Here is a 12,065-nt window from a genome sequence, read left to right as displayed (position 1 = left end):
CATTCCCTTCATAATCCCTCCCTCTCAACCCACTCTCTTAACTCTTCTCTCCCACCCACTTTTCCACTCCCCGTTCCTCCCCACCTACTTCCCTCCTAACCCATCTCTCACTTCCCACTCTTCCTCCTAATTTCTCCCTCCCTCCACATCATCCTCTCAAATCCTCGCCTCCCCACGCCCGTGTCTCCTTCAGGTGGACACGCCCAACCCTGTGGCGACTCTGTGGGTGGTGGAGCTGCGGAACAACACTCCCTCCGAGCCTTCCGCGCCCAGAGACCTCAAACCGCCCACACGTGTCAGAGATCAGTTAGTGGGCTCGTGGTTTGTCCCCCTCCCTCCCTCGTTGTTCACTGTGGGCGTGTGGGCGGGTGGATGTGGGCGGAAGGGTGTGCATGTGGGTGCGAGGGTGTGGGTGTGAGTGGATGTGAGTATAAGGGTGTGAATGTGAGTGGCAGAGTATGGATATAAACAGATAAATGTAGGTGTGAGAATGGGAGCAGAAGTAAGGGTGTGAGTACAAGGTTGTGGGTGTGGGTGGTAGGGTGTGGATGCGAATAAATTGTGGGTGTGAGGGTGTGAGTCTAAGTCCGAGATTATGAATGTGCGTATCATGTTGAGACGGTAATGTGAAGGTGTAAATGATTTTGTGTGTTTTTGTGTCAGATGGGATTTTAGTGTGAGAATCTAAGTGAAATCGAGCATCAAACCATTCAGGACGAGAGGAGTTTTCTAAGCTGCATATAATATCAAAGGTAGAAGGAATAAGTCATCACGCTGAAAGGGTTGCTAAAGACTGTTTCTAACCCCTGCAGTATCAAGGAAAGAGACATTTCCTAAGCTGATGTTAATAATCTGGTGTTTACGAGGTTATAAAAAGCCATCATCATACTACGAGTAGAAGGTCAGTGGAGTGTGGAAAGGGACGTAAGTGTATTTTTGGATGCAGAAAAGTCACGGCACTAGGGAAAAAAAGGAACGTGGATTGGAGAAGTTTGTTACCTCTGAGGCATAACTTCTGATGCTGAAAATGTGACTCTTGGACAAGTTTTGAGTGGGGAAGGGACGAGAGCAAGGGATTAACTCCTCCAGGACGAGAGTTCTCGCCCACGCTGAACTGAGCTGAATCAAGCTGAGTAGAGTCAAAACAGAATATAAAGGATGCCATCATAGAAAAGCGATTATTTGGACGTCCTCTCTAACTGCTTCGCGAGGGGTCTCCCCTAAAATTCATTAAAACATTTGGCAGCAACAAGATTAGAATTAAATGTATTATTGTAATGAAAGAATTATTAGTTAAGAGAGCTAGGGTGCAGAAAAATCTATAAAATGCTCTGAAGTGGGAGTGAGAATGATTGGTTGTGAGAAAATGCATCGATGAGAAGGTCTGAGACAACTGAGGGTACGAGATGAGTGCACAGGAAGAGTAATAGTTTAAAACAGAGGTGAGATTGCCCTCTAGTATTTTGTATTCCCCTTCCCCTTTACTCACAGTATCAAGTACCACTACTGTATACATTGGAATCACTTTTTCCATCATGTGTCATGTGTAGTAGTATAATGACATCAAGCATGTGTATATCTCAGTCTTTTGTCCAAGTACGCCTACAAGTTCGCCATCTATCTAGGACGTCAAGAGAGCATCCTACATTATTTGACAGATGGTGTGTTTGAGGGCGTTCTGGAAGAGATGATGAGACATACTCACGTTGATGTTTCGGTCGTATATCTTTAAATTTCTTACCGTATTTACCTGGATGTCATTACTGTATTCGCTTTGATGTTCCCACCGTAATCAATTCAGATGTCACTGGAGTACTGACAGTAGCCTACACGGATATCTCTACCATATATATTCACCCGATGTCCCCACCATCCTTCACACTATCTCATATGTATTCATCTCGATGTAGCCACTTAACTATCTTCTGATGTCACCACAGTAATGTAAACCTCTGTTACATTTACAAATGTGCAAATTGATTTTGTGTGTGTGTGTGTGTGTGTGTGTGTGTGTGTGTGTGTGTGTGTGTGTGTGTGTGTGTGTGTGTGTGTTCATACTGGTGACTATGATCGAGGGTGCATGATGTAGAGAAGTAGTGCTGAATAGATGGCATAATGCACGTAATGTAGTTAAGTAGAGTTGACTAATATTGCTTTCATCGTAATTACAGTAAGTTAATGTTATGCATTCAGAAATTTTAGTGCAAAGCTTTATTGCATATACAGATAACAGCATTAATTTTGCATTTTGACTTTGCAGATGGCTGCTGTTAATGCTTAATGAAGAAATCAAATAAGAAAAATAAAATTCGTACATGCCACACATTACATGAAACTTGCTACATACCTGATATATCTATAACCCAGCATATCTAGACATGAAACACACACACACACACACACACACACACACACACACACACACACACACACACACACACACACACACACACTTCAAACAGAAATCCAGATCCCACTCATATAGCCACACTCCACAGCTACACACACACACACACACACACACACACACACACACACACACACACACACACACACACACACACACACACACACTCCAAACAGAAATTCAGATCCCACTCATATAGCCACACTCCATAGCTACACACACACACACACACACACACACACACACACACACACACACACACACACACACACTAATGTCTCTCCCCACCCCACTAACACCCTATCCCCTACCGTTTTCCAGGGACCACTACGTGACTGGGGTGGGGTGGGTGGATGAGGACACTGTAGCGGTGGTGTGGCGGAACAGAGCACAGAACATCAGCGTCATCACCGCCTGTACTGCACCCATGTGGTACTGCGAGGAGGTGGGTGCTGTACTCTTTTTTACTCTTAACTTGGCCAAGAATTACCCTCTCTCCTTAATTAATGTTATAGCAGCAGATTAACACTAAATTGTGCTAGTCACGAAGAAGTGCTACCAAATGGATGCAGTCACAAGGCTGTCTTTTTCTTCCAATGAACTATGTGAAATCAGCTGAAAAGGGGGAAAAAAAATGGGCCACGTTAAGGTTGAAAGGCTATAGTTGTGGGAGGATTATTTTGGCAGTTGTAATAGGGATGGATCTGATATGGGTGGTTGTGATGGGTGGCTGGGAGATAAGGGATTAATCCCCTAGCTAGACCTCATCAGATCATATAGCCCTGCTAGGGTTACAGGAGAGCGCTACCCCTCCCAGCACGGCAGCCACCGGACGGGGCGCGAACTCGCAACCTCACGATTACGAGCCCGACACCTTACCACCGAGCTACCGCGCTCCCCTAGGCTGGGAGATAGGCACTGTTGATTGGGATAACTGGACGTGGTGTGGGATAGTTATTGTGGGGGTCATTTTGTCCACTGCAGTACAGGTGAATTTGGTATGGGTAGTTGTAGTGGGCTAACTCTGAAGGGAGTGTCGTGGTTGGGATAGTTTAGGTTGACGATGAGTGTGACGTTAGGTAGGTATACTTGTGGTTGTAGCAGTGTAGATGTTTTAGCCAGAATAAAATGCAATACATATCCTTTGGCTGAAAGGGTTAACTCTTTTAATTATCTTTCACTCAATACTATCTCCTCTTTCCAGTTCAGCCTTAGATGCTCCTTGCTCTCCTCCTACCTCTAATTCTCCTTCTGATTCTCCCATTCAGTACTACTGCCCTCCAGTGCAGCCTCAGATTCTCCTAACTCTCTTTCTTCGTCTAGTTCTCCTTCTATCTCCTTCTAATTCTCCTTCCTACTTCCCAGCTGTTCATCGAGGAGAGCGGTCCGAGACGGTGGGCGACGGTAGAGGACGTCCCCCTCTTCGCCAAGAACGGGACGGCCTTCCTGACGGTGGCGCCCCTGGTGGACGGGACGCTGGGCACTTACCCTCACGTCCACCAGGGGGCCAAGGACTCCAAGCACGCCATCCCTCTAACCTTCGGACCTTACACTGTCTTCTCGGTCCTCGCATGGGATACCGACAACCACCATGTGTACGTGGAAGGACGTTTGTGATGTGATTTTCGTTTTATTTATCATCCTCTTTATTTTGTGTATCTCCTTTCCCACTTGTTTTCCTTGTGCCTTCTCTCTCTCTCTCTCTCTCTCTCTCTCTCTCTCTATCTATCTGGGTAACTATCTCTACCTATCTGTCCATGTTTTTTCTCTTGTGTACTTCCTTTCTCAACATCGTACTAGTGTGTGTGTGTGTGTGTGTGTGTGTGTGTGTGTGTGTGTGTGTGTGTGTGTGTGTGTGTGTGTGTGTGTGTGTGTGTGTGTGTGTGTGTGTGTGTGTGTGTGTCTGTCTGTCTGTCTGTCTGTCTGTGTGTGTGTGTGTGTGTGTGTGTGTGTGTGTGTGTGTGTGTGTGTGTGTGTGTGTGTGTGTGTGTGTGTGTGTGTGTGTGTGTGTGTGTGTGTGTGGCTATATGAGTGGGATCTGGATTTCTGTTTGGAGTGTGTGTGTGTCTGTGTGTGTGTAGCTGTGGAATGTGGCTATATGAGTGGGATCTGGATTTCTGTTTGGAGTGTGTGTGTGTGTGTGTGTGTGTGTGTGTGTGTATGTGTATGTGTGTGTGTGTGTGTGTGTGTGTGTGTGTGTGTGTGATACTGACAACCATTATATGTATGTGAATGAAGACATTTTTGTGACATTGTTGTCTGTTGTTTTTCTTACTATTGGTTTTTTCTTTGGTCACTGGTAAACAGGACTGTATTTACTTATTATCATCAATTTCCTTCTCCTCCCCCCCCCTCTCCTCTCAGACTCACACATTTGCATCACTCACCTCCTCCATTCTCTTCCTATCTCTTCTGTTCTATCCTTCTTCTCTCCTCTTCCCTTCCTCTCTCATCCTTCCCCCAACTTTCGACCACTTTTTTGTCCTCAAAGTATTCGCCTGTGCTACTGAGAGCCATCATGTGTACGTGCAAGGAATGTTATGTTTCTAGTAATTTTTATTTTTATTGCCATTTTTCCTTTCATCATCTCTCCTCCTCGCTACCAACGCCATTACCATCTCATTACACGCTTATCTGTTTCAACATCCTATTCTCATCTTTCCTCTCCGTACCTCAACCTTGCATCACGGTTGCTTCGCCACCTCTACATCTTGCCTTCTCATTATCTCCCCTCGTCTCAACCTAGCCTCGTTCTCACCTTCACCTACTCCCCCAGGTATTACGTTGCCAACACAGAGACGGACAGCGGCGAGAGACACTTATGGCGGGTGACGGACGTTGGGGCTGACACCCCTCGCCAGCAGGACTGCCTCACATGCCACCTCAACTACACATCACCCCCCTGCAGGCACTACACACCTCACTTCGGTGCTGACAACTTCAATGAGGTGGGGCTGGGCTTTTTGGTGGATATAATGATTTTCTTTACGGTACTTATGATTTGGGTATTTATTTATCCACGATGGGCACTAACTCCAGTGAGGTGGATCTGGGTATCTCATGGTAGTAATAATTTCTGTTTATCAAACATTCAGACACTTTTTCATGTAAATCGCGTCATATACTGCTCAGTAACTGTGCTTCTCTTACAGCACAATATATTACCGAAAAGATGTCAAAGCTCCTTCTCAAGAGTTTTCAAGAGCTGTTGGGAAATTCAGTAATCCGTTTTGGGCTTAGCTTCCAATCAGTATAAAACATCAGCTGTACCGTGGCCAACCTCAACACAGAGATTACTTAAGAGGAACATGGCGTCATTTGAATGGGTTAAATGATTGCCAGAGATCCAGTGTCCTTAAACAACTCTCACCTTCCTCTCGTCATTTGTGCCATCAGGTTGTGCTGGAATGTGAGGGCCCCGGGGTGCCCCACACGGTCCTGTACTCACTGGTGGAGGAGGAGGTGCTACTCACACTCCACAACCACACTGCTCTCCACACCCTCGCCGCTACCATGGCTTGTCCCATCCAGAAGCACTACCGCGTCAACCTCGACACCGATTTTGTAGCCCAGGTAAGCTGTGATACTTATGGTCCGGACCAAATTAGACATACACTCGATTACACCTGTCTATACTCATTCACTCCAGCTCCGTGATCTGTACCTCTAGTTCATTCCAAATCAGAAGTATAGTTATAGGTACCGTAATGGAATAAACATTAACGAATATAGGCAGTTATGGAAGGATGTCAGTCGTAGATGAGTGTATTTTCTAATTTGAAATATACTGCAGTTTTTTTTTTCTACTATCACAGTGCCGTGAAATATTCAAGTGACAAAATTATACCCACGTTTAGAAAGGTTGTTGATTGAGAAGAGGATCTAAATCGGACTGAAATCGTTATCTTCCGAATAAACAAATTTCCAAAATATGCGTGTAATTACCTCCGCCAAGGAGGTCATGTTTTACCCCTCGTTGGTTTGTTTGTCTGTCTGTCTGTTTGTTGGCAAAATTACTAAAAAATCTAAGAATGGATTTTGATGAAAGTTTGTGGAAGGGTGGGCCATGGGCCAAGGATGAAATGATTACATTTTTGGGCGGATCCGGATAAGGATCCGTTGTATCCCGCATAATATCTCCAAAAGTTCTCAGCGAATTTCAATGAAACTCTGTGAAAAGGTGTGCCATGAACCAAGAATGAATTGACTAAATTTGGGGGCGGATCGGACCCTGATCCGGATCCTATATCCACGAATCCAGATCCTTTTTAACGGCAATGGCATTGGGTGAGGTATGTGCTCTCTGAGCGGCTTCTAGTTCTTTCATATGGTATTCAGATGACGGCTTTCTGATGTGGATAAGTATTTGTATATGTCTTGCAGAATGTTTAAAGGATATACGTTTATGCATGAAGTTATTACTTTTTTAAGCTAGTTATCCAAATGATGCTGGTCTGATTAAGGATTATACTTGTTATCTTCTTCCCTCATAGTATTCAAGAACTGTGTTCAGTTTTAAATGTTTCTTCCCCAGTTAGTCGACTTCTGTTATAACTTTTATGTCTCAGTTATGAGAGCCTCTTTTGTCCACCATTGTCTTGTTTTTTTTTAAGTCCATATCCCTTCCCTCTCTCCTCTTTTTTTCTTTTTTTTCCATGCTTTCAGGTCTTTCTTCTCAGTTTTTGGCTAAGGTCTTCCTCCTTCAGTTTTCTGTTTCTGTTTTCTTAGGTTTCTTTTCTCTCTCTTGTGCATCAGTTTCCATGTTCCCAATTCCTGTCGTCCCTCTTCCTTCTTAATTTTGTCTCAGTTCTAAAGTGCTCATTGTCTTGTGTCTTTAGGTTCAGTAGCAACATAAAATACAACTCGCAAGGTCATCACTGAGCCCTTATTGTAATATAGCCCCTCAAACTACAGCAAACTTGTCACTTCATGCACATCACTTTCAAAGAACAGATATTCCTTGAACATAACATCAATGGAAGATCAGTGGAAACACCCGGCTGAAGTGGTGGGTTTCCTGTAGTCTACTGGTTTCATACCTAGATGAATTTGAGGCAGCAACACAACGAGCAAGAAGTATTTTTGTCCAGTCCCCTCCTGTGTTCAGTTTTAATTCTTGCTTCCTCACACACTCCAGTTTTCAATTTCCTCCAGCAGTTTTCATGTCTTATTTTCCCTTAACAGTTTTCAGTTTTCATGTTCTCACATCTCCCATCCCCAGGTGCGACTGAGCCTGCCGCCGGAGTTCAGCGAGGAGGACGCCTTCATACACCCGGTGGTGGTGAAGGTGGCGGGCCGGCCAGGGGAGCAGCGCCTCGATTACAAGTGGGGGGTCGACTGGGCCACCTACCTTGCCTCGAACAAGTGGGTCTCTTGTTTTTATATTAGATCTCTTGTTATTTGCTTATGTCTACCGTGACTTGTTAGTTTATACTGCTTCTTGGTTATATCTAACGTATCTTGCCTATGTCTTCTGTTACTTGCTTTACTATGTCTTACGTTGGTCTACTGTTACATTATTACGTCAACAATTTCGTACTTATTTTACCAGTGGTAGAACACACCTGTCACGGTCTTCCTTCGTCTTCTTTCCTTCAGTTGTACTACAATAGCTTAGCCTCGGTTCCCTACTCCTCGATGGGTGTTACATGGAACTGGTTGTTTTAGATATATACTTCAAAATATATCTAGGTATAGTCATAGGATCTTGAAATTAAGGCCTTTGTTTTATAGTTTGTGTTACTTGAAGTCAGATGTGCTTTGCCAGAAGTTAATTTGGGTTTTTCTCTCTCTTAGCACTATAACTCATATTATTACTTGGTTGCACATTAATTGTCCAGGCTTTTATAACAGTTGTTTTACTTATTTGCATACTTTTCTTCTTTTGGAACACTTTCTCTGAGGGTAGTGTGATTTTTCTTTAGTGTTCCCAGGCGGTCACCCATCCAAGTACTAACCAGACCCAAGCAACGTTGGGTCTGGTTAGTACTTGGATGGGTGACCGCCTGGGAACACCAGATGCTGTTGGCATAACGTTCTCCCTACGTGTCAAGTGGGGTTGGTGGAGGATTAGTGCCCCTCCCTGTAAAACAATTAACTCTAAGCCCTTGGCCACCCCGTTTGGGATACATGGCGTCTGGCAATGGATGGATGGATAGGTCTTCCTCTTTTGTTTTTTCTTTTCCTCCCCACCCTATTGATTTTATAGTTGTCGAAATATGGCAGGCATGATGATTATGTTTATGATGATTGATGACGATGATGATGACAACAGTGGTGACAACTGTGATGATGATGAAGACAATAATGATTGAGGCATTGATGATGATGATGTACATGTACTTTGTGCCGCAGATCATGGGTGGTGGTGGAGGCAGACGTACGGGGCGGTGCGGGGCAAGACCTGGGACTCATGTACAAACCCGGCTGGAGGCTTGGCGAGGTGGAGGCTCATGATCACCTTCAGCTCACTAGGTAGGTTCACAGACTCGTTTCATTTCTTACGCGATTAATCTTTTCAAGTTACTGTAACCACGTTCTAAAATTTTGCTTAAAGTTTCCTGTACATTTTGCATTGTTTCACTTATTGTATTCTCTTACTTGAAACTTTGACTTCAGCCTCACATACGTAGTTCATCATATCACACTCCAAAATCTCTCATTTATAACTATTTTCAGTCTCGCAGGCAGCGTCAATTCCTTACTCACTTGCAATACTTTCTCCCTCAGATCCCTCTTGGAAAAACTGGAATTCATGGATGGGTCTCGGGTTGCTGTGGTGGGCTGGGGACACAGCGGACACAATGCAGCGCGCCTCACAGCCGCCGACACAGAAGAGCCACGCATCTTCACATGCACCGCCCTCATCAACCCTATCACTGACTGGGCACTCTATGGTGCGTGGCTGGGGTTGGGAATGGGAGTTTTGGGGTTTTTGGGATATGTGTGAGGCATGGGTGGGTGGTTAAGGCTGGGGAAGGGAGTTCTGGAATGTTCTTGGGTGTGCGAGAGGTAGGATGATCCACGGTGTGTGAACAGGGTGAAGGGAAGTGTTGGAGAAAAAGAAGAGGAGGAGGGAGAGAGTTAGTGTGTCTTTTCATGAAACAATGATTATAGTTATATAATAGTAATAACAAAGAAGGTAATTAATGGATTTACGATAAAATATGTCAGATAAAGCTGCGGCTTTGTTATACAGGGTGACCCAAAATGAATGCAAGCCATGAAAGTGTGTCATTTATACAACTGATAAGAGATTTGCTTTATTTTTGCACTCATGTTAAGCTGAGCTGATAACAAAACAGTTCTTAATGTTTAGGTTTTGTAGTCAAATGGTCTGGTTTTTATGACCTTTCCAAAATGTGTCCCAAATGACCACCTCGACATCGCAGGCACTCCGGAATGCGACATTGTCAGTTACGCAGACACATTCCTCTCTTGGAATGGCTCTGATGTTGGCCGTGATTCCCGTTATCAGGTCTCTGATTGCCTGGGAGTGGTTTTCATAAACATGATGCCTCAGATAACCCCACAAATAGAAATATGGGGGATTCAGGTCGGGTGAGTGCGGGTCCCACTCAGCGTCACACCTCTTACTGATCAGTCGATCCCCGAATCGGTGCCGCAGCCACATCAACGTTTAGTTTGTCGGGCGGCCCCATCCTGCTGGAACTATTGCACCCCACGAGTAATGCCCCAACGTCTTTGTAGTGTTATGGGTTACATTCATTTCGAGTCATCCTGTACAGGCAAGGATTTCATTCATCCAGAGGTGACTGAAAGTTTTCTGTCGTTACTAGTCGGTCTCCTATCCTCAAAGGTCCCGGACCTTGGGCCATATGAGACTGATTGTGTGTGTGTGTGTGTGTGTGTGTGTGTGTACAGTATATATATGTGTGTGTGTGTATCCCATTTGCACCCACTTACCCACCCTCAACCCGCCGCTAACCTCACACGCTCTCCGCAGCGTCGTACTACACGGAGCAGTACATGGGGACAGCGAGAGTGGTGCCTGGGGGTAACTACCGAGGCTACGAAGAGAGCTCCCTCCTCCTGCAGGCCGCCTCCCTCAGGAACCGCTCCCTCCTCCTCATCCACGGCACGGCTGACATGGACGTCCACCCTGACCACTCCCTCAGACTGGCTAGGGCGTGGACCAAGAGTGGAATTCTCTTCAGGTGGGGTATCAGTGAGACTCTGATCTGCTCATTCATCCATCTATCCATCCTTCCATTCACATAGGCTACCCATCCTTGCATCCTTCCACACACCCATTCTTGCATCCTTCCATACACCCATCATTACATTACACCCATCCTTGCATCCTTCCATCCTCTCATCTCTTCATCCATCCATAACCCACTCACCCATCCATCCATTTATCCTTCCACCCACCTGCTCATTCATCCAGCTATCCTTCCACCCACCTGTTCACCCATCTATCCATCCTTCCGCCCACCTGCTCATCCGTCCATCTGTCCTTCCACCCACCTGCTTATCCATCCATTCATCCATCCACCTGTCATTCTATCCATTCAGCCATTTATCTGTCCATTCGTCCACATACTAACTATCCTTCCATCCGCCCACTTATTCAACCATATATTCGTTGGCTTAGTAAAATTACAAACATAAAGTATTAGAGCTGACCCGACAGAAGTGATAGTTATTTTATCAAACCTGTCAAATTTTTTTCTGAACACAGAGAACAAATTTAAGAACAATAAGTAAGAGTAACTTTATCTCCGGCAGGCAGCAGACGTACACAGACGAGGGTCATGACCTGGAGCGCGTCAAACTTCACCTTTACCGCACCTTGGAGCAGTACCTCGAGTCTTGCTTCCCACCCTACACCGAAGAGGAGAAGAGCCTCTTATTTGGCCAGGAACCCCTTCCATAGTTGCAGAGGAACCGTAGGGGTGGTGGAGGGGTGCTGGGCAGATGGGGGATTAGGGGCGGCTATGGGGAGGCCTGGACAAATGGCTGGACGTATGGTTGGGTGGGTGGAAGCAGCGGCTTTGGAGATACCATTGGAGGCGACAACTACGATGACGGTACGGGTAGCGACGAGGACACCCAGATGAGGAAAAGAATGAGGGGCCACGACACCTATGAGGCCAGAAGCAGAGGCAGCATGGACTGGAGGGAAAATGAGAGGAGGAGGGAAGTGAGCAGAGTACAGGAGATGCAGGCGTGGAGTAGGCGTGTGTGGGAGACGGCCATGATCTGGTACCGTCGGCTGGGACTAGTGCTGGCTGGGCCCTACTGCCGGATGCCAGCCTGCGGAGTCTTTGGTGCTACACGGGAAGCATGAACTGCCGCCCATCTCGCACACAAGGAAAGTTAGTTCTGCCACATGAGGACCACTTAATCTCTTATTCGATAAAAATGTATTTTCTCAAGCCGTGATAATTGGTTCTGTTATACGGTGAAAGTCATTCTAGCAAACATGAAGAGTATATTCGTTCCTATAAACAGTGCTGTATTTCCAAGCGTTTTCTAAAAAAAAAAAAATAGTATTGTTATGTTTAATATTCAGATTACTTCCTATGAAAGACTATAGTTCAGTCGTAAACGGTGGTAAATACTTGTCGATTACAATGCGTTAATGTCTTCTGTCGTTAGAAAAAAGCAACAGCATATACAGGAATCATTATGG

The 12,065-nt window shown here is 45.4% G+C and overlaps 1 protein-coding gene across 1 annotated transcript in view; it reads left to right on the top strand.

Moving 5' to 3' along the window:
* LOC145413986 (inactive dipeptidyl peptidase 10-like) overlaps positions 1 to 11,306 on the top strand; it is a 145,910-nt gene extending 134,604 nt beyond the window's left edge. Inside the window, exons 8-17 of the mRNA XM_080283558.1 lie at positions 194 to 321; positions 2,729 to 2,852; positions 3,773 to 4,002; positions 5,184 to 5,355; positions 5,804 to 5,980; positions 7,629 to 7,771; positions 8,762 to 8,881; positions 9,137 to 9,303; positions 10,374 to 10,584; positions 11,159 to 11,306. Coding sequence (XP_080139684.1) covers positions 194 to 321; positions 2,729 to 2,852; positions 3,773 to 4,002; positions 5,184 to 5,355; positions 5,804 to 5,980; positions 7,629 to 7,771; positions 8,762 to 8,881; positions 9,137 to 9,303; positions 10,374 to 10,584; positions 11,159 to 11,306 — 1,620 coding nt within the window. The remainder of the gene's footprint in view (positions 1 to 193; positions 322 to 2,728; positions 2,853 to 3,772; positions 4,003 to 5,183; positions 5,356 to 5,803; positions 5,981 to 7,628; positions 7,772 to 8,761; positions 8,882 to 9,136; positions 9,304 to 10,373; positions 10,585 to 11,158) is intronic.
* Positions 11,307 to 12,065: the final 759 nt, after the last annotated feature.

This window comes from Coenobita brevimanus, chromosome 98 (genome assembly GCF_032717465.1).
Source record: "Coenobita brevimanus isolate Jiangsu-jjx chromosome 98, ASM3271746v2, whole genome shotgun sequence".
Taxonomy (NCBI): Eukaryota; Metazoa; Arthropoda; class Malacostraca; order Decapoda; family Coenobitidae; genus Coenobita; species Coenobita brevimanus.
The sequence above is the reverse complement of the archived record's forward strand: the minus strand, read 5'-3'. Positions and strand labels throughout refer to the sequence as shown.